This window comes from Dufourea novaeangliae, unplaced genomic scaffold (assembly GCF_001272555.1).
Source record: "Dufourea novaeangliae isolate 0120121106 unplaced genomic scaffold, ASM127255v1 scaffold112, whole genome shotgun sequence".
Classification (NCBI taxonomy): domain Eukaryota; kingdom Metazoa; phylum Arthropoda; class Insecta; order Hymenoptera; family Halictidae; genus Dufourea; species Dufourea novaeangliae.
In genome coordinates this window covers 1,315,035-1,334,041 of record NW_015373993.1, presented here as the reverse complement: position 1 = coordinate 1,334,041, position 19,007 = coordinate 1,315,035, and the positions used below count along the sequence as shown (strand labels likewise).

The following is a 19,007-nucleotide window of genomic DNA, read 5'->3' as shown; positions in this document are numbered from 1 at the left end:
TCACAGTTAGTTTTCCGTTGAATGTAAATAGGTTCTAAAGGAACGTGTACGTTTTTTATTAGTTATTTTAACGTGAATGGAAGTATGTATTAGAACTTTCGTGTAGATTTAACCAATTTATCGTAAATAGTTAAAAGCAAAATAGAAGAAGAACATCGTTCGACACTCGTTGTACACAATTTGTCTGAACCATCATTTTCATCGATGGCAACGAAGTATGTATCTTCTTTATATACAAAACTGCATTCCGTACCAAAAACATTGTACATGTTTAGATATTTGAAACTTACGTACATCTATGACAATTTTTATTTTTTCAAAGCTCAATCAGTCTTTATTTAACAGAAACTGTTTTTATATTTGAAAAAATAATTTTTGGTTTATGTTTATAGTTTATTGAATACCAAGTTTAATAGACTACACGTAGAAGACAACGGAAAGAACAAGATTAGGCCCATTTTTCTCACTTCTGTTCTATTTCTACGTTACAACATGCTAAAAACATAAATGATTATAATAATATAATACTATACAGTATTGTGTTAACATAAATGCCGTAATACACCGTGTATTCGAATATGTTGTGGTAAACAGCAGACAGCAATACTGGAAAAAATGATATTTTTTCAAACAATAACGGAATGTTAGTAGCTATCGGAAACGCATATGGAATAAAATAATACAAATATTTCTTACAATATATACATATATTTTGAAATAGTGGCATTGTTTAAAACAGGGGGTATACAGATGGGGGGTATACCTCAACATAGGGTATACAGTATTTGTTTAGTTTTCATATGATAAAATTGTTGTGAGAAATTGGTCTAAAAAAATGAGCATTTGCATAAACATCCACAGTCTACTAACAACAGATACATTAGAAAACCTTGTCTACCTTTTCACGTGAATCATATATTTTCTAAGGTAGATTTTCTCTGAAGACTTATGCAGAAGAAACATTGTTAATTGTAAGATCTGCAGTACAAAAAAAAACGGTGTAAGGTTGACGTTTAAACTTCACCGTATCGTAGTTTCGAACTTCGAAGATGTCGCGTTGGTCGCTGGTTTCTAGGAAGTTAATAGAAGTCTCTTATTAAAGAAATTACGCGGGAAATGTGTTGAAAAATGTTCTCTTCTGAAAATTACGATCATTTTTAATTGCTACGACGGTAGATGTTCAAAAAAAGTATGTACCGACGTAACGATGTACGAGAAATTGGAGTTACGGTGGTGTCCTCTATTGAAGCTTCTCCGGAACTAGAGTTAGACTTCTCTCTTGCGGGTAACAGCGAGTTCGTATCTACGGGTTACATGGGCTAATTAAAGTATTCGTGAATTATAAAAAATCATTGTGTAGTAAAAATAACGAAAACCAAGTGAAAAACGAGAGAAAACAGTTAAGAAAAGGGTGAATTGTGTTTATCGGAAGTGCGGTTAGAATACGCGTTTTTCCAACCGCGCATGTCGCCACCTATTGTTGATCTGACAGGATCTTGTGTAGTTACGGTGAAAGCTATTGGATCCTCTGTACGTTTCGTGAGAAATTAAAAAGCGATTAAACGGTTCCCAGATCGCATGAATCCCATCGAGATACGTTCCCAGAGAACGTGGTCGACCGGTGGATCGCCATAAACGAGAAAAACGGATATTTCGTCGGAGATTTTCTCTACTTTTCGAGTAGATGCGTTCGAGGCCAGACATGGCGGCCATTCGATGAGCCAATTGGAGCATCGCTCTTACAGAGGATCAGATATTGTAAATTCCCCTTACGCTCGCGTCAGTGAATGATTTTTCGTGGATAGTTTCGCCCGTTATCGGTCGGAAAAACGAGGTTTTTTTTTCGTCGTCGCGGTCAGACGATCGTCGGTGGTCCGCCGACGGGATCGAACGCCACGCGAAAGTCATACCGATACGTTTTATCATGATGGAATTGTGTTTGGTCACGTGACCGTAGCCGAAAAATGGCGCAAAGATCAGAGTACAAACATGAGTTCCATTTCATTGCTACGGTGTCATTTGTATTTGTTTACAAGCGCGCGTTTCCACAAACCACGTGTTAAGTAAGTGCCATTTCGTTGACAGCCCGTGACGGACAATGACGGGGAGAGGGGCGAAGAGACGGGGCCGACCGCCCAAGTCGGTGGTCATGGAAAGGCCGAAAAAGTTTCAGTATCATCTGATGAAGAAGCCGAAATATCTGCAAAACAAGGGTTCGGAAACGCCGAACTCGCAACCGAGCACACCGACACCGTCGAGGCCGTCGTCGCCAGTTGAGAGCGAGGAGAGCAGACGGAGCACACGAACACGAAAATCCCGGGGACCCAGGGAGAGACATTCACGTAAGGGTGGTCACTCCGGTTCCGGAGTATACCATCGCCGAGGTTACAATCCTAATGTTGACTATAACGACTCCGAGTATCATTATGGTTCGGATTTCGGTGACGAATCCAGCGAGAAGAGCGAGGCTGAGGAGGACCCTCTGCAGAGCGACGTAGAGTCATCAGAAAGTATAGAAGAACCCGATCCATCGAGTGACAGTGACTTTTCCCTCTCCAGTTACAGCACCACCAGTGGCACACCCCGTAAAACTTTACTCAGCCAACAGAGACCACCGAGTCCAGAACCGCTGTGGCTTCAGAACAGGGAATTGCCAGCTTTGGTCCTACCAAAATCTTCAGACGATCTATTGGTCCCTAAGGAATATGTTATGCCATCTTTGTCTATTTACGAAGTGCTGAGACACTTTCGTACTTTGGTACGCCTATCAGCCTTTAGGTTTGAAGATTTCTGCGCTGCCCTAATGTGCGAAGATCAAACCAATTTGCTGGCTGAGATACACATTATGCTTATTAAAGCTCTTCTCAGAGAAGAAGATTCTCAGCAAACACATTTTGGTCCTCTTGATCAAAAAGACTCTGTAAATGTTAGTTTATATTTTGTGGATCCTATGAGTTGGCCAGAGGCATTGCGCTCTTATGTAGAAAGCGACAAGTGCTTTGATGAAAATATTCTCCACATCTTATCAACTTGTGAATATCCTTTTACCTCGGTCGATGACAGAATCAAGGTGCTTCAGTTCTTAACAGATCAATTTTTGATAACAAATCCAGTAAGAGAAGATCTGTTGCTATGCTTAAATAGATTATTTTTGTATTTTCCTTTCTTTGATATGAATATTTTTTTTGAACATTTCTATTAGTGATTATATGAATTATTATTGATTGCTGTTTAAAACATTCGAGGTCGATAAGCCAGCATGTTCCCTGTACAAAAGTTGTGCAATATCTCGAATATAAACGATACGTAAATATTGCCGGCTGCCGGGGATAGTCTTGGAATAATCTGTCGATCTCGAATGTGTTAACTTTCGCAAGTTTTATTAATAGCTGAGTCAGTTCTAAGAGGAAACGTAGAATTTGTTATTTTAAAATATCTCCTTTGTTCGTTAGTTTATTATTCGTATATATGTGTGATAAATGTCTTCTTTTAGGAAATATGCATTACGACGATCACTGCAGAGTTTGTCACCGTTTGGGAGATTTGTTATGTTGTGAAACTTGTCCAGCTGTTTTTCACTTAGAATGCGTTGAACCTCCATTAGTCGATGTTCCTACAGAGGACTGGCAATGTAGTACATGTAAAGCTCATAAAGTGAGCGGAGTCGCGGACTGTATACCCGATGTTGAAAAGAATGGTTCGTTATGTCGTCAAGAACACTTAGGGTTCGACAGACATGGAAGGAAATATTGGTTTCTTGCAAGAAGAGTTTTTGTGTAAGATAGATTTCGTTGCATAAACATCGAGTAGCGTTAAAGTATTTTCTTGTTCAGTCAATGTGTTATTATTGTATTTATTGCAGTGAAAGCGAAGATGGTGATGTTTGGTATTATAGTACATCTTTGCAACTAGAGGAACTAATGCTTACCTTAGATCGTAATGAAATGGAAGTCGCACTTTATCGCGAGTTATCCGATTACAAAGATGAAATAGTACGACAAATGGAACTCACAGAATCTATTACTAATCAATACAAGGGAAATAAGAAATCCTACTTAGAAGTAGAAAACAGTAAGTTTGAATATATTTCTTTTATTTTCTATGAAATTTTAAGGCACAATATCTAAAACGTTCCGTTAATTTCTTACAATTCAGGCCTTATATTGAAGTTACAAAAAGAACGACAAGAGAAACAAGAAAAAGAAGAAGAAGAGAAAAAGGAAAAGAAAAGACAAGAGGCTGAAGATATGGTGCGCAGAATACACGAAGGTTCAGATTCTCTGGAAGAACAGTTAGCAGCTGTAACGGAACAGCAAGAAACAAAACCAGCCGAAGAGTCGGCTACAAAAGAAAATTCTTCTGAAATGGTAACAGAAAATGTAGAAACAGATGGTGTAGATGCTGATTTAGATGCAGCAAATAAAGGTGTCAAGACTGGTGCATCCACTTCGTCGTCCGAAGAAATTGATGAAGAAGCCTTAGAAGGAGAAGAGGGTATTTCAAAGATTGGCAAAGACGGTAAGTAGTAAGATTGAAAGTTTTTACTAAAAACATAATTCGATTGATTGTTTTGATTAATTTTTCAGGGAAGAAACATACAATCGTGACAAGATCAAAGACAGGATCTTTACAGCCTAGAACATTTAATATGGACGATTTGAAGAGACGCAGCGGAGCACAATTATCGAAAGAGGAATTAGAGAAGCTGGATAAAAGTTTGAAAGAGGAAGGGGATGGTACTCGATTAACAAGACAGAAAGCCCATCAAATCGCTTCTGGTACTCATCTCTTCAAGCTGGGAATGGATAACAACTTTAAATCATACGTAAATCAGTACAGTACCAACCCCGTTGCATTGAACAAAGCACAGCGTAACGAGGAACGCGATAAGAAGAGACACCTGTCGCACAAGTTTTCTCTTACACAAGCGTCTGAATTCAAATGGGTTGGAAGTTTGACGGGAACCCGTGCCCTCCTAGTTAGCACCCTCCGTCAGACGATTCTTCAACTTGAGAGTAGTATTCAAGCACCGTTTATGCACACCAATTGGCCTCTACTGCGTAAGCCTTGGACCACGGCCGTGGGCGCCTGTGTCAATCCCAGAGACTTTGCACGTGCTCTTATTGTACTGCAGGCGTGTATTAAATCGGTGGTTTTCGCTAGCGTATGGCACGATCAACTTGGACACGTGAAACTGCAAAGAGTAACGGCTCTCGAGCGAGAAGAGAAGAAACGTCAGGATAAGAAAGATAAGAAGGAGAGAGAAGACGAGGAGGAACGTAATCGTTTATTCAATTTCGTCAAGTATACGTTAGGCTTGAAACATCAAGTCTGGAAACAGAAAGGAGAAGAGTACAGAATTCATGGACAAGGTGGTTGGTTGTGGATATCTGCTAGTCGCCGTTACAAGCCAGTCGACATGTCCAAGGGTCTTCGAACAGGCCCCCAAAAGATTATGGTTCAGATCAAAGATCAGGAGGGTTTTAAAATATTAGCTTTGGATCCGCCTACATACGAATTCTTAATAAAAGAATACTGTCCAACCGAAAAGGAAGAGAATAACGTAGATGTTAAGATCAAGCAAGAGATCAAGGAGGAAGAATCTTCCAAAGATGCTGCGGACACATCGGTGAAACAAGAATGCAAGTCGGAAAACGTAAAAACTGAACCGGCGGAAGATAAAGCGAAGGACGCTGAACCGATTGCAAAGACGGAGGAGGGAACGACTAAAACAGAGTCGCAACCGGTGAAACAAGAAACAAAAATGAATTTATCATTTTTAGCCGGTATAAAAATTGAGAAGGTGTTCACTCCGATCAAAGAATTTGAAGAGATTGACATTACTAAAGCGCTGACTACCAGTGGAAGGCTCCATTATCCGAAGATTGCAAAAAAGACTAGGATCGATGATTTTCTAGCGCGTCGAACACACTTGAAACTTTTGGAAGAACGACGATTATTGCAGACCGAAAAATCAAAAGAGCATCAGAATCAGTCTACAGGTCAAAAGGTTGAAGGTGAATCCGAAGTTGACATAGAAAATAATGAAGAAAGCGATACAGATGGCGGGGACAATACTTTGCAAAGTATTCTCACTGGAAAGCAACCTAGCAAGACAATATCCACGTCAGCCAGAGAGATGCTGGCTGTAATAGGAAAACGTATTCAACATGCCAAAGCACAATATGCAAACATCATGAGGCTCACCAAACACAATAGTTGCTATTCACGGTATTGCAATATGACAACGCCTCCAGGAAAAGTTGGGACTACTACAACGCAAAGCTTGACATCTACATGTTACTCCCCCATATGTCTTCAGAAAGCCAGATTAAAACGTGATCTTATTACACTATTAAGGAAGGCTAATGCTTTGAATAACAATCAATCATCGGCAAGTTTAGTGGTTAATACGCCTGCGGTACAATCCCAACAGAGTGGAATAAAAATAGAAGGAAGTGAAGAAAGTAAAGAGGCAATTAAAAAAGATTTGGAATCAGCGGTTGCATTGGCAACTTACTGTAAAGAAGAAACTCCTGCTTCGAATGTGATGAAAGACGTGGCCTCGCCTCCCGCGAAGAAAATAAAACTTGAATCTAATACGGACGTTGACAAGGGAAATTCAGAACATGTTGATATAGTCACGACTACAACGAGTAATGTGGTTACTACTACTACAGTAAGTACGACACAACAAACTGTAAAGACAGTAGATGGTGTGGTACAAAGTAAGAAAGAAAATACAACTTCTCAGAATTCAGTTACATTCTCCTCGGAAGTTAAAACTAGCACAGGACAGAAGACAACAATTGTCAATAGAAGAGGCAGAACCGTGCAGAGGAGCACAGTGGCCAAAGAATTGAATGCGGATGGTACAGAAAGAGTATACAGTGCTACTTCGGCAGAAGGGAAAGTTTATTTGAAAAAGGTCTCAATCTCCTTGGCGGATAGAAAAAAGAAGCGTACGCCTGTTAAATATCCTTTGTGTTCTACATTTTGCACAAAAACGAAACACCGTAGTATATTACTACTTCCACAACACGAATTACGAAAATTATCTAGGGTTGGTGGACGCATGCCAGTTCAAGGATTCCATCATGTAGCCAAGGTATATCTCGTTAAATTCACGTTAACAGTAACAAAGCATAATTTGGTGTACTTTATCGACTAATTTAAATTTGTTCTAGGCAAATATGTCAGTTTGGCCATATCCATGCCCAAGACCACTATTTAAAACATGTTGGTTGTATCGAACAGTTGGAATAAAGTCACTGGCTGCTGCAGCCCTTCAGTTAAGAATATTATGGGCATGTCTTCGATGGGACGACATGGCTACAAAGCCGTTGTCCACAGACGGCAAACATCAGATCACAACAGATACAGAAATTATGTCATTAGAGATTCTTAAACACCGACATGTAGGTCAGTTTTTGGATAAAACACAGTACTTACGCCGAAAGGTTGTTATACCTTTGGAACTACCAAAGCAAGTCAGAGGTTGGTACAATGAATAAATCATGTACGGAATGATCATGATTTCTCATTATTAATTATATTTTGGGTTTCGCAGAAGTAACATCTATAAGGAGCGGTCTCAGAAAAAGAAAACGACCGGAATCGCCGCAAAGCACTGAACCACAAGTTACGGAGGAATGGGTCGATGAAGATAAATTAGAGTTATGGGAAATTAAGCAATACGGCGACAGGTATGGTAGTAGAAGATTTTGAACCGTTTTACTGAAATTAAGTTTCCTTTTAAACTTGTCCTTCTTAAGTGTAGTTATATGGCACTTTCTTTTCCATTGTATTTTCTAGATTATTCCATTTTAATAGGATCTAATATGAAGTTTCATTGTGTACCTGACACTTTCGCCTTATAAGATCACTCAGAATCTGACCTATCCTTATTTAACACCATCTGATACTAACCCTCCGCTTGATGTGTGTCCTCTCCAGGTTAGAGAAGGCTAATGCCCAGATTATTACTAGGAGTCGATCGGGACAACCACAATCTGTAGGTGCTGGCTCGAACAGAAATACAGGATCGAATTCCAGTATGGGTGATCAACTTGTTAGTGGTAAAGCAACGCCAGAGGAGATCAAAGAAAAAATGGAGCAACAGTTACGCATGCAAAGAGCTGCTCATCAACAAAAGAGAGCTTTAGAAACTCTAAAGAGTCCAGCGAACTCTGCCTCGCCTACACAACTTGTTAAAGTTACTACTAACTCTGCTCATGGTAAGGCTCAGTTTTATTATACAACCACTTTGTTTGAAACAAATTATCGTTGGATTTGAAAATATTCATTATCTATTATAGACGGCACAGTGAAATTGGTTTCAAAGGTCGCGATACCAGCAAATCCAAATAGCGGAACAAAGTCGCAGTTGACCTCACTTTTGACGACTCCTACACAGAAGACCTTTATTGGTACCAGACGTATTTACATGACGAAATGTAAATATTAACGTCACTACATACAGGGTGTTAATAAAAGTGTGGGGCACTCTTCAACAATTAATAATTCTGAAATGAAATCTTAAACGCAATTTTGTCATTCTTGATGTTCGTCTTAGTTTCACGTCTAGAATCTACCCTGTGAAAGTGTCCCACATTTTTATTAACACCCTGTATATGCATTGTGTAACACTTACCATCGTTTATTCAATATTTTATCCTTGTCTTGTTTCTTTAAACAGCAGCTGACGGTACAACAAAAGTTGTATCCGGGCCTACAAGCATTTTACCGAAAACGCAATTGCAAACTGGAAATCAGCAGTCACTGATCAAAGTTTCTAACCAAGCAGGTATATATTTGAATCGTAAATTGCATTCCGTTATAATAACAATTAAATTTGCGACATCTTTAATCGATCCGATTTTCTTTTACTATGAAGTAGCACCGGTACAACAAATTCAACAAAAGGTACAGATTTTGAGGGGACCAGATGGAAAGTTGCAAGTCCGAGGTCTAATGCCTGGTCAGCAATTGGTTCAAATGCCCGATGGAAAGCTGCATGTGTTGAATACTGGTCAAGCAATCACCACTACCCCGGCACAACCTGCAGCGAACAGTTCAACTACACAGGTAAGCATTTCTAAAGGATAGAAACAGTGGAACGTTCGCATAGTATTATTCATTAATTTATGGAAATTCTTATTTAAGACAAAAACTGCCAGCACGACAAGCGCGAATAAAGTAACAACAGCTAACACCACCGCTACCAAGGCTAGTCCAACTAAAGCATCGACGAATGCAACACAACAAGTGCAGACAACTCAGCAAGCACAAGTACAATCTCAGCAGACTGTACAACAGACTGTGCAACGTCCGGCAACAACAATGGCTATCGCTACGCCTACACAAGCAACGAAGAACGCTATTGTTGTGGCTAATACCGGACAAATTGTGCAGGGCGCACAGGTGCCTAAAATTTATAGTCTATATGAAATATAATATTAACTGTAATTACACTGTAAACAAATATTAATATAACATCTATTACTTTATAAGGTCATATCTTCTGGGGGTCAAGTGATCAGCGGAAACCAAATAGTAGTCACTAATGCTAATCTAGCTCAGCAACTTGCAACGGGCAAAGCTCAGTTAACGACAATAGGTGGTCATCAAGTGGTAATCCGTAGCACACCGACGGGCAATCAAATCGTACATCTAAATTCAGCGAATAGCAGCATCATAGTTAAAAATGCTGTCACACCGACTAAACAACAAGGTAGTACATTCTTTTACCAAATGTGTACATCGAAGAGGAAAATTTGATAAATAATTCTTGAATTAAAATGATTTTTCTTTTACTTTCAGTTCCTGTATTACAAACTGCTCAAACAACTGTAGCAACAACTGGTGCACAGGCATCTGAAACGACAAATGCCACTGTTGGTAGCAATACGACTACAAATACAACAGCGATTACTACGACCACGTCTAATACGACCCCCACAGCCCCAGCACCTGGAAGTGTAGAAGCATCGTTATTAGCTGGTCAACCACCTGGCACAGTCATTAAATGTGTAACTGCTCAAGTCATACAAACTACTCAAGGGCCTCGTATAGTTTTGCAAGGGTTGCAGGGTGCAGACTTCACATCACAGCAGCTTGCAATGGTTCAACAACAAGTTAAACAACAATTACTTAAAGGTTCGATAATATATATGTTATACTATATACGTATTTAACGTTATCAATGTGATTATAATATATGCAACGTTTTTTTTAGCTCAAGCTACTACAGGAAAGCAAGGTGTACTAGGGCCTACTAAAATTTATTTAGCCGTTCAACCAGCACCAAACAGTCAGCAGGCTATTCAAAGTTCTCAAAGTTCTGCAACAGCAAACACTCCTGCCACCACTCCAGCATCGAAACCGCAGGCTGCACAGCAATCAGTTGTTTCACCTTCAGCAGCAACCGGTTCGTATATACGTATAATTTCATCCTGTATATTTAATAAATTTTCATACTTCTGAAATCGTATATTGTATGAGTGATTTTGTGAATAGAACCACAAACGGGAACAGAAAGCATTCCAGAGCTTCCAGCTACAACCACAACAACTTCTCCTGAAAAACCGAAAGTGGTTGTTCAGCAAGTTGGTCAACCGAGTGTTCCCTCTGAAGAGGAATCTCAGAAAACAAGCGTAGCTAATGGACAGCAACCATTGCAGACTTTAAAGGAAGGAAACGACTCTTCAGGCAATAAATTTATTTTAACACCTGACTATATACAACAAAGTTAGTTTGCCAATCAGTTCTGTAGTTGTTTACCCTTCAATATTAGCACGTTTCGATTCATGATTATCATAAAAAATTTGTAGCCATTAAAAATGCCTTGAAACAAGAAAATCTTAACCCGGAAATAGAGGAGAAGCTACTGCAGCTGCAACGATACCAAGAGAAGCAGATGAAAGGCAGTGTTGAGAATTCGGTGGCTACCAGTCAAATTCATACTACACCCCCGGTTACGACTCCGCGAGTCCCATCCCGCAAAAGACCAGCACCTTCTAACATTCCAACAACGACTACGCTGACGAACGTACAATCGTCGACGAACGACCAAGACACAGAATGGGCAGAAACACCTAGAAAGAAACTTGCCCTAAAACAAGAAAATCGTGAAACACCAAAGTGAGTTCTTATTACAAAAAAAAATAATGTATCTATTACACGAACAAGGTATCTTATGACACTGATATATCATTTATTGTTGTACAGAGTACAAAAAGTCGTGGAGCAAACGGACGTTGAATCGACACCGAAAAATCGAGCGGCAAAGCTGAAAGACAGTCAAGAATTACGACGAAAACAACAAGTACATTCTCGAATGCAAGTCTTGTTATTCAGACATAAAGAGCTACTTAAAAAGGATATCCTTAAAAAGAGAGCACTGCTTGAGAAGGAATTACAAATAGACATTCAAGTATGTTATCTTCAAATTTTTCAATCGACTTTAAGAATAAAAGTAAAGAAAATCTATATTGTAAACGTAGCTATATATATGTACATATTTATTTATATTTTAATCGTCCACTACAGAAGGACCTATCGGCGGAACTAGCGTCAAGAACAAAAGCAGAAAGGCACAAGCAAGATGAAGTTAAAGTGGGAAGTGCAAAGCGTAAAGCTAATGCCCAAGTAGCTCAACAAGTTAGTCCTCCTAACAGAGGTGGAAGGCCAAAGAAGTATAAGGCGCAAGGAAGTAGCGCCACGCCACCGGGTGCTTCGACTGCAGCCACCGCTAATAGAATTAAAAAAGAGAAGTTGTATTGCCTGTGTAGAACACCTTACGATGAAACGAAGTAAGTATCAGAGTATGGTAATTCCTGTCATAGTTTGTATAGTTGGTGTGGAATACTTATAAGTCTGGTCTACTTTACAAAACCTTCGTATCGTTTTCATCGACTGTGCTTGTACACTACAACTATCTTTCCCGTAATAGATTCTATGTAGGATGCGATCTCTGTAACAATTGGTTCCACGGAGATTGCGTGGGTATCACGGAAGAAATGTGTAAAACGCTTTCCGAATTCGTTTGTACCGAGTGCAGACACGCGAGGGACACCCAGGAATTGTATTGCCTATGTAAACAGCCTTACGACGAATCTCAGTACGTGAAACGCAAAGTTATCAATATAGTACCGATCACCATTAAATTTTTATACTTTCTGGCTGAGAACAGTACGCAAACATTAATATTACCCTGGATATTTTTTCTTGCAGATTTTATATATGCTGCGACAAATGTCAAGATTGGTTCCATGGTCGATGCGTGGGTATTCTTCAGTCGGAAGCGGACAATATCGACGAATACGTTTGTCCGAATTGCCAACGAAACTCTTCTGTTAATTTCGCCAATATGAAAAACCTCAACACGAAAGACCTTGATCTGTTGAAGAAGCTGATTAAGCAAATACAGGTAAATCGGTAGAAAAAAGTAAAATCCAAGGGAGTTCTTGTCAAAAAGAGAAGGAGTTTAATCTTTGAAAGGCGGTGTCTGAGTCTGTTTTGACCCAGGATTATAGGAACTTCATGCGCCATTCCAGCGTCTGGGTTAGGTAAAAGTAATTGAAGCATATAGTAGTTCAGTTTAGCATTTTATAAGATTAGAATATTTTAGAGAAATTCGTTTGAAAATACGAATTTAAAGTTCAATTCAAGTTTAATTTTTATGAATTAGCATTTGAAATTGTGAATTTGCATAAACTTTCGCAGCCTATTCATCAAAGACGTCTGCGTCCCAAGGATTAAATTCCTTCCCAAAGTATAAAATTCAGAGTGCAAGTCACATTTTACGATGCGTGTTATTAATGTGAATACATTGTTATTAATGTCATGAACGGTAATGTTTAGGCACACAAGAGTGCTTGGCCATTTATGGAACCAGTGGATCCAAACGAAGCACCTGATTATTATAAAGTTATAAAGGAACCAATGGGTAAGTGTATCATAAATTTTATGAACGGGAATTAATTTAGAAGAAACTAGAATCAAGCGAAATTTTGTGTATTCTGCCAAGGGTTCTGTTAGATTCTAAATTGAAAGAGAATTTTGTTGTACTTTCAGCGTAAAATTATACGCTTAGAATAGTTTATTATTAACATTAATTCATATTCGTAATACTTGATTCAATACATTCCAGACCTACAAACAATAGAATTGAGGATAAATGATAAATCTTACAAGAAGTTAAGCGAGTTTATTGGAGACATGACAAAGATATTCGACAACTGTCGGTATTACAATCCGAAAGAGTCGCCGTTCTTTAAGTGCGCGGAATCCTTAGAAACATATTTTGTCCACAAAATAAAGAGCTTGAGAGAAAAATTTTCTGAAGGGAAATAAGCAATCAAACGAGGATGCAGGGAAATACATGTGAGAACAGTAACTGTAAATGAATGGAAGTGAACGAAATATCAGTCGTCATTTAATTTCGTGCAGTGTTAAAGGATCGATCTGTGCCAGTACACGTAGAAAGGAGACATTGAAAGTAGCCATAAGTACGTAAGAATAGGACACATAAGTCCACTATTTATTAGAGTTGTGTGAACAGTTTGATTTGCCTTCGCAAGAGCGAACTTTATTTCAATTGTGTCGCACAGTGAATTTTGGACCAAAACACGTAATTATTTAAACACAACAATTGCATGAATCGGTAGATATTCAAGTAAAAAAAGTAACAAAAAAACAATATTTTTTTGTTCAAAGATAAAAACGATGAATTAGTGTCTCTGATTATACTGAAAATTTACAATGTGTATGTGGTATATTCTTACTTGATAATAACGACTTTTATTGCTTATTTGCATGGAGTTTTCTTTTATCAAGTGAAAGAAATAGAAGACAGCAAAAAGCGTGCAATACTGTTACGTCTACTCTATCCAGGAAAATAATTATATTTTCATTCGGTCTTTTTTTTTTGTAAATACAAAATGGTAATGAATTGTGGTTCAGAATTCACCTGTTGTAACATAAGCATTACTATTTATGTACATCTATCAAATACATGTAATTATGCATGTTATCAGAATAATTAACAAATATATATCAAATCAGTGCCACTGAGCGTTTAGAACAATGAGTTTTTAGTAACCCAACGCGAATCCACGATAGACGAATATAAAAGATGAAAAATCATTCAGGAAAATCACTCGCATGCAGTTAAACAAAAAACAGAGGGGAAATGGTCCAACTGCTGCATTCTTACATTTCATTCAGTAGGGGGAAAACTGAAAAAAACGAATGTTCTCTCACGTAGACGTAAGGAAGTATTTAGCAAGCGCATAATAAATTGTACAAATTTGTTTATTGTGCTCACGAATAACTATTATTATGTTGTTTTATCAGATAAATTTTCTATAAAATTGTTCATAAGTAACACATACGATGTTAGCTCGTAAGAAATGAGCAGGTAAATCCTGTTTTGTACATAATATATCCAAGTAGAAGTGTCTACAATGAAATAGACTATGGAATTTTGTTTTTGGTATATGACGAGAACATGTAGGGAGGATGGAAAGTCAGTTAACTGTGAGAAACTGATTTCGATGAATATATTGTTTATATTTTAGCTATTAAATTACCACTTATAGAAATTACTGAAAGGGAACTGTACTACACTGTACGTGTATGAAAACATACATATATTCGGTATCTATACCTCGAAGAACATAAACAGGCAATATTATTTCATGGACATATATATATATATATGATACGTATACACATACATACATATACACATACCCGTCTAAAGAAGCAACAGAAAGAAACCGCCTCGGATGTTTCACCAGCGAAATACAAAGAGTGAAAGTAAAACAGTTACATTAATTCGACTATCCGCCGTCGGAGATATGGAAATTCTGCCCGTAGACTTATTATTGTACGAGGATCGAAAATATTCTCCTAAGGAAAAACGTTCAACATTTTAACATGTTCTACGACAGTAAGCATTGAGAGCATCGTATCTGTACATTAATTGTATGTTTCACGAGTTCTTTGACCGCGTCTTGTCGGTCGTCGATCATTTGCTTAAGTGAACGAAGGCAGATCGCTCAAAGCAGGTTGTACATTCTCGCCAGGATAATGCTTGTACAGTATTTTTAATTCAAAGTTCACCGAACCTGGCACTGATCTGTTTTTTTTTTCTTTTTACCTTCGACGTTCGATTAATAGTTACAGAATAACCATAGTTCCGTTACTTTGCCCAGGTTTATACACCGCATTAGCTCTACTACTATAATAATCTCGGTCCCCCGAGTGGTCGTGTCATTATTGTTATGCGTCTCGTTACACACGTATATTGGGTGCACCGTTTTATTATGTAATGTACTGGAGAAATTTCTTTCTAAATTCGTATCGTTGGAACGTTATAGTCATTTTTTCTTGTTAATTTGTTACCGCTTAATTCTTTGCTACGACGAGATCTTCTCTTTCTATGGCTCGCAGCGTTCCTCGGCGTTCTGTGTATCTATAATTAAAAGTTCATTACGGATCGGTAAGGAGCAAAGAGTTAAGCGAACGTTTTCCAATGGAGGTTTTTGATTTTGGCCGAGAAACACTCCGATGGATTCACTTTTTGAGATCCACGCATGTCATTCGTGATTCCTCCGTGTTGCCTCGGAAACATATTCGACTCGTGTAGACTTACGAATAAATATTGATAACAAGTATTAATAAGTATTTGCGCTAAGGACACTTCTGCGAGTGGAAACGATTGGCGTCGATCGGAACGTAAACGCCACATACTAGCTTTATTTATCTTCCGAGACAAACGGAGGATGTGTTACTTGTATCTGAAAGAGTGAATCTTTTATTATCTTTCTCGCGAGGCGCATGTTAACTCGTTCATAAGATCGTTAAATACTCTTGAAATCGTAAATGCGTTTATGATAATCTTAACCGGACTGCGATCATTCTGTCGAGGTTTCATTTCTTATGTAGAAACGATATTTGACGATGTATCGGAGTAAAAAGTTTCTTGTGTAAAAAAAATTGTAGAAACACTTTAAGGACATGTATTAGATATTTAGCCGCGTACGTTTTGGCATGCTACTGAAGTGTAAAAACCGGGTGAAGAGATAGCAGCCGTGTAAATTTTACGCTGCTCCATTTTCACTCCCCCCCTCCCCCCACCCTGCTTATTAATCATGTAACAAGGTGTTTATTTCTATTAAGGAAAAAGCAACAAAGTGTGATTACATAACTATATTCGTCTAAATCTAATACTACTAGTTTATAATAAATATATTTGTACTAATTTTAATCATAAACTTTGTTGTTTTTATTGCACTATAAATATAAGTTAGAGGAAAGCATAGTATGTTAATTTACCTTTTTTAATTTGTAATTGCTTACAAAATAATAAACTGCTGTATGACAGTGGCTTCATGGAAACTTGAAAAGAAAGTTATATCAATACCGTTCAATAGCTTATAGGTACGTCTTTTCGTTTCACATACAAAGAACAATGCCTGTGTACACGACCTTTTTTTCATTTATTGTTCGAATAGATGTGGACTTAGTACTTTGAAGTTCAAGCAATACTAGGGCCCACATTAACAGCTGTTTACTTTCTTCTGTCATGGATTAAAACAAAAGTAAGGATATGTCATCCATATAAAAGAATTGCTTATATTTTATTGTCGTTTTTTTAACTTTGTTTAAATGTGTTTTTTATTTAATATGAATTGAAAGTACACGTGTCATGCATATATTGTATACATATGAACTCTTCACACTGGTCACAGTAATTAACAAAATATACAAATTTCTTACAATATGTTGTCTAAAAGTGTATTGTACTCTCTTCGAAAAGGTCCACAACCTCGCCGTAAGTACAAAGTAAATACACATTGAAAGTTCTTGTCAGATGATAAAACGTCGCTATTAATTTTAACACGTAACAGATGAAAATTAAATGATGCTTGCAGAACTTCATCACGTAGCAAAAGCACCTTTACCTGGAGAACCTACAAAACCATATACACTTACTGAAATTCCCGGACCGAGGTCAGAAGCTCTTCTGAATGAATTTTCTAAAATTCAGGTTCACCTTTAACTATTTTCTTTAAATTTCATTCAAACATTACCACTGCTAGTTTAATATTATTACAAAATGTTTGCAGCAAGTAGGCTCTATTCAATATTTCGCAGACTACCAAAGATCTGTTGGCAATTATTTAGCAGATATTGATGGAAATGTTTTCTTAGATATGTTTATGCAAATTTCTACGCTTCCCCTTGGATATAATCATAGATCAATCTTGGGCGCTTTATCATGTGCAGGGAATCAAGTAAATTGACTATTAAGGTACTCAAGTAATTGACACTAATGTGATACATATTTTCAGCGAATAATGGCGAATAGGCCAGCATTAGGATTGTTTCCAGGCTTAGAATGGCCATGCAAACTTCAAGATACATTACTTCAACCGTGTGTAAGACAATGAAATAAGAAATAATGATACATTGAAAGGAAAAGTGTTTCATACACATATCATTTTAATAGGTAGCTCCAAAGGGATTAACATGTGTTTTCACGACTACGTGTGGGGCTTGTTCAAATGAACATGCTATACAAGCTGCATTTATAAAATATGCGGAAAGACGTCGTCGAGGAGAAAACTTTACAAAAGAAGAAAAAAAAAGTGCTCTCTTTAATAAACCACCTGGCTGCCCGGAATTGTCCATTCTGTCCTTCGAAGGTACATATTTGTGCTGAATTAAAAACATTTAATATTACATATTAATAAAATTTGTGATATTAGGTGGATATCATGGCAGAACATTTGCTGCACTGGCATTATCGCATTATAAATACATAACGAAAATTGATATACCTTCTCTTCCATGGCCTATAGCACCTTTTCCACAATATTCATATCCATTAGATGAATGTGAAAAAGAAAATAAAGAAGAGGATGCTAGATGCTTAGGAAAAGTATATTCAATAGATACATATTTTTAATCGATATCTACTTAAATCAATAATCTGCATGTGGGTGTTGTCTTCAAAAGGTAGAAGAGTTAATAGAACAATATGAAAAGTCAGCACCAGTAGCTGGTATTATAGTGGAAGCAATACAATGCGAAGGTGGAGATAGACATGCATCACCAGAATTCTTTCAATGTTTGCAAGGAATTGCCAAAAAAGTAATTGCCCAATATTGTCCTTTAATTTTTATAATATAAGAAAGTAAATTTAAAAATATTAATGAAAGTTTCAACTTTATAGAAATGCATTCCCTTGATAATGGACGAATTACAAACAGGTGGTGGTGCGACAGGACGAATGTGGGCCCATGATTATTTTGAATTAAATACACCTCCTGACATTGTTACGTATAGCAAAAAAATGCAAGCAAGTGGATTCTATCATTCTTCTGAATACATGTAATGTCTTCTATCATTTCAGCATTTGTAATAGGATATATTCTTCCTTACATATTATAAATTTTTGTCCGTTTAGGCCTACGCTTCCATACAGAATCTTCAATACATGGATGGGTGATCCAAGCAAGATATTAATATTAGAAGCAGTATTACAAACTATTGAGACAGAAGATTTGTTAACTCATGTCTGTCATGTCAGTAATTATTTACTTTGTAAGTTGAATACATTGCAACAGGAGTTCCCACAAATTATAAACTCTGTAAGGGGTAGAGGTTTCATAATTGCATTTGATCTGGCATGTAAAGAGATGAAAGATAAAATGTTTCATCAGTTACGTTGTAGAGGTGAAAGGAAATATTAATAATGCATATTTAATATTAATATTTCATTGCTAGCATGATAATTACATTTATATATTTATAAACACAAGGTATTCAAGTAGGAGATTGTGGGATCAAATCGATTCGGCTGAGACCATGCCTAATATTTGGAGAATATCATGCTGATATCTTTTTAGAAAATCTTCGTTGCTGTTTACAAGAATTTTCACAAAGCTGATACATTTGTAGGTGATATTTTAATTTGTTATCGGCCCACATAT

General features: G+C 37.4%; 2 protein-coding genes across 2 annotated transcripts; both read left to right on the top strand.

Annotated features, from left to right (window-relative positions):
* Positions 1-1,854: 1,854 nt before the first annotated feature.
* On the top strand, positions 1,855-13,450 carry LOC107187898 (nucleosome-remodeling factor subunit NURF301). Its single transcript, XM_015576089.1, has 23 exons — positions 1,855-3,131; positions 3,476-3,776; positions 3,863-4,071; positions 4,156-4,518; positions 4,587-7,108; positions 7,188-7,497; positions 7,571-7,706; positions 7,957-8,237; positions 8,319-8,456; positions 8,699-8,806; positions 8,900-9,087; positions 9,166-9,423; positions 9,514-9,733; positions 9,823-10,158; positions 10,238-10,429; positions 10,519-10,749; positions 10,833-11,142; positions 11,230-11,434; positions 11,551-11,813; positions 11,954-12,121; positions 12,235-12,430; positions 12,865-12,949; positions 13,154-13,450. The coding sequence occupies exons 1-23, from the start codon at positions 2,099-2,101 to the stop codon at positions 13,354-13,356; spliced, it is 8,256 nt and encodes a 2,751-aa protein (XP_015431575.1). The 5' UTR covers positions 1,855-2,098; the 3' UTR covers positions 13,357-13,450.
* A 3,341-nt stretch (positions 13,451-16,791) lies between these two features.
* On the top strand, positions 16,792-18,964 carry LOC107187799 (4-aminobutyrate aminotransferase, mitochondrial-like). The gene is made up of 10 exons (XM_015575972.1): positions 16,792-16,843; positions 16,944-17,059; positions 17,139-17,306; positions 17,364-17,450; positions 17,522-17,717; positions 17,781-17,953; positions 18,031-18,165; positions 18,248-18,405; positions 18,482-18,750; positions 18,837-18,964. Exons 1-10 carry the CDS (start codon positions 16,792-16,794, stop codon positions 18,962-18,964), a joined length of 1,482 nt encoding a protein of 493 aa, XP_015431458.1.
* Positions 18,965-19,007: the final 43 nt, after the last annotated feature.

Excerpts from the sequence above, each read along its gene's own strand:
- LOC107187898 (XM_015576089.1), top strand. The coding sequence starts at position 2,099 with ATGACGGGGAGAGGGGCGAAGAGACGGGGCCGACCGCCCAAGTCGGTG. Across the intron at positions 9,734-9,822 it reads CACACCGACTAAACAACAAG|TTCCTGTATTACAAACTGCT; the intron begins GTAGTACATTCT and ends TTTTACTTTCAG. Across the intron at positions 11,143-11,229 it reads GAAAATCGTGAAACACCAAA|AGTACAAAAAGTCGTGGAGC; the intron begins GTGAGTTCTTAT and ends ATTGTTGTACAG.
- LOC107187799 (XM_015575972.1), top strand. The coding sequence starts at position 16,792 with ATGTTGTCTAAAAGTGTATTGTACTCTCTTCGAAAAGGTCCACAACCT. Across the intron at positions 17,060-17,138 it reads ATGAATTTTCTAAAATTCAG|CAAGTAGGCTCTATTCAATA; the intron begins GTTCACCTTTAA and ends AAATGTTTGCAG. Across the intron at positions 17,954-18,030 it reads ATGCTAGATGCTTAGGAAAA|GTAGAAGAGTTAATAGAACA; the intron begins GTATATTCAATA and ends TGTCTTCAAAAG.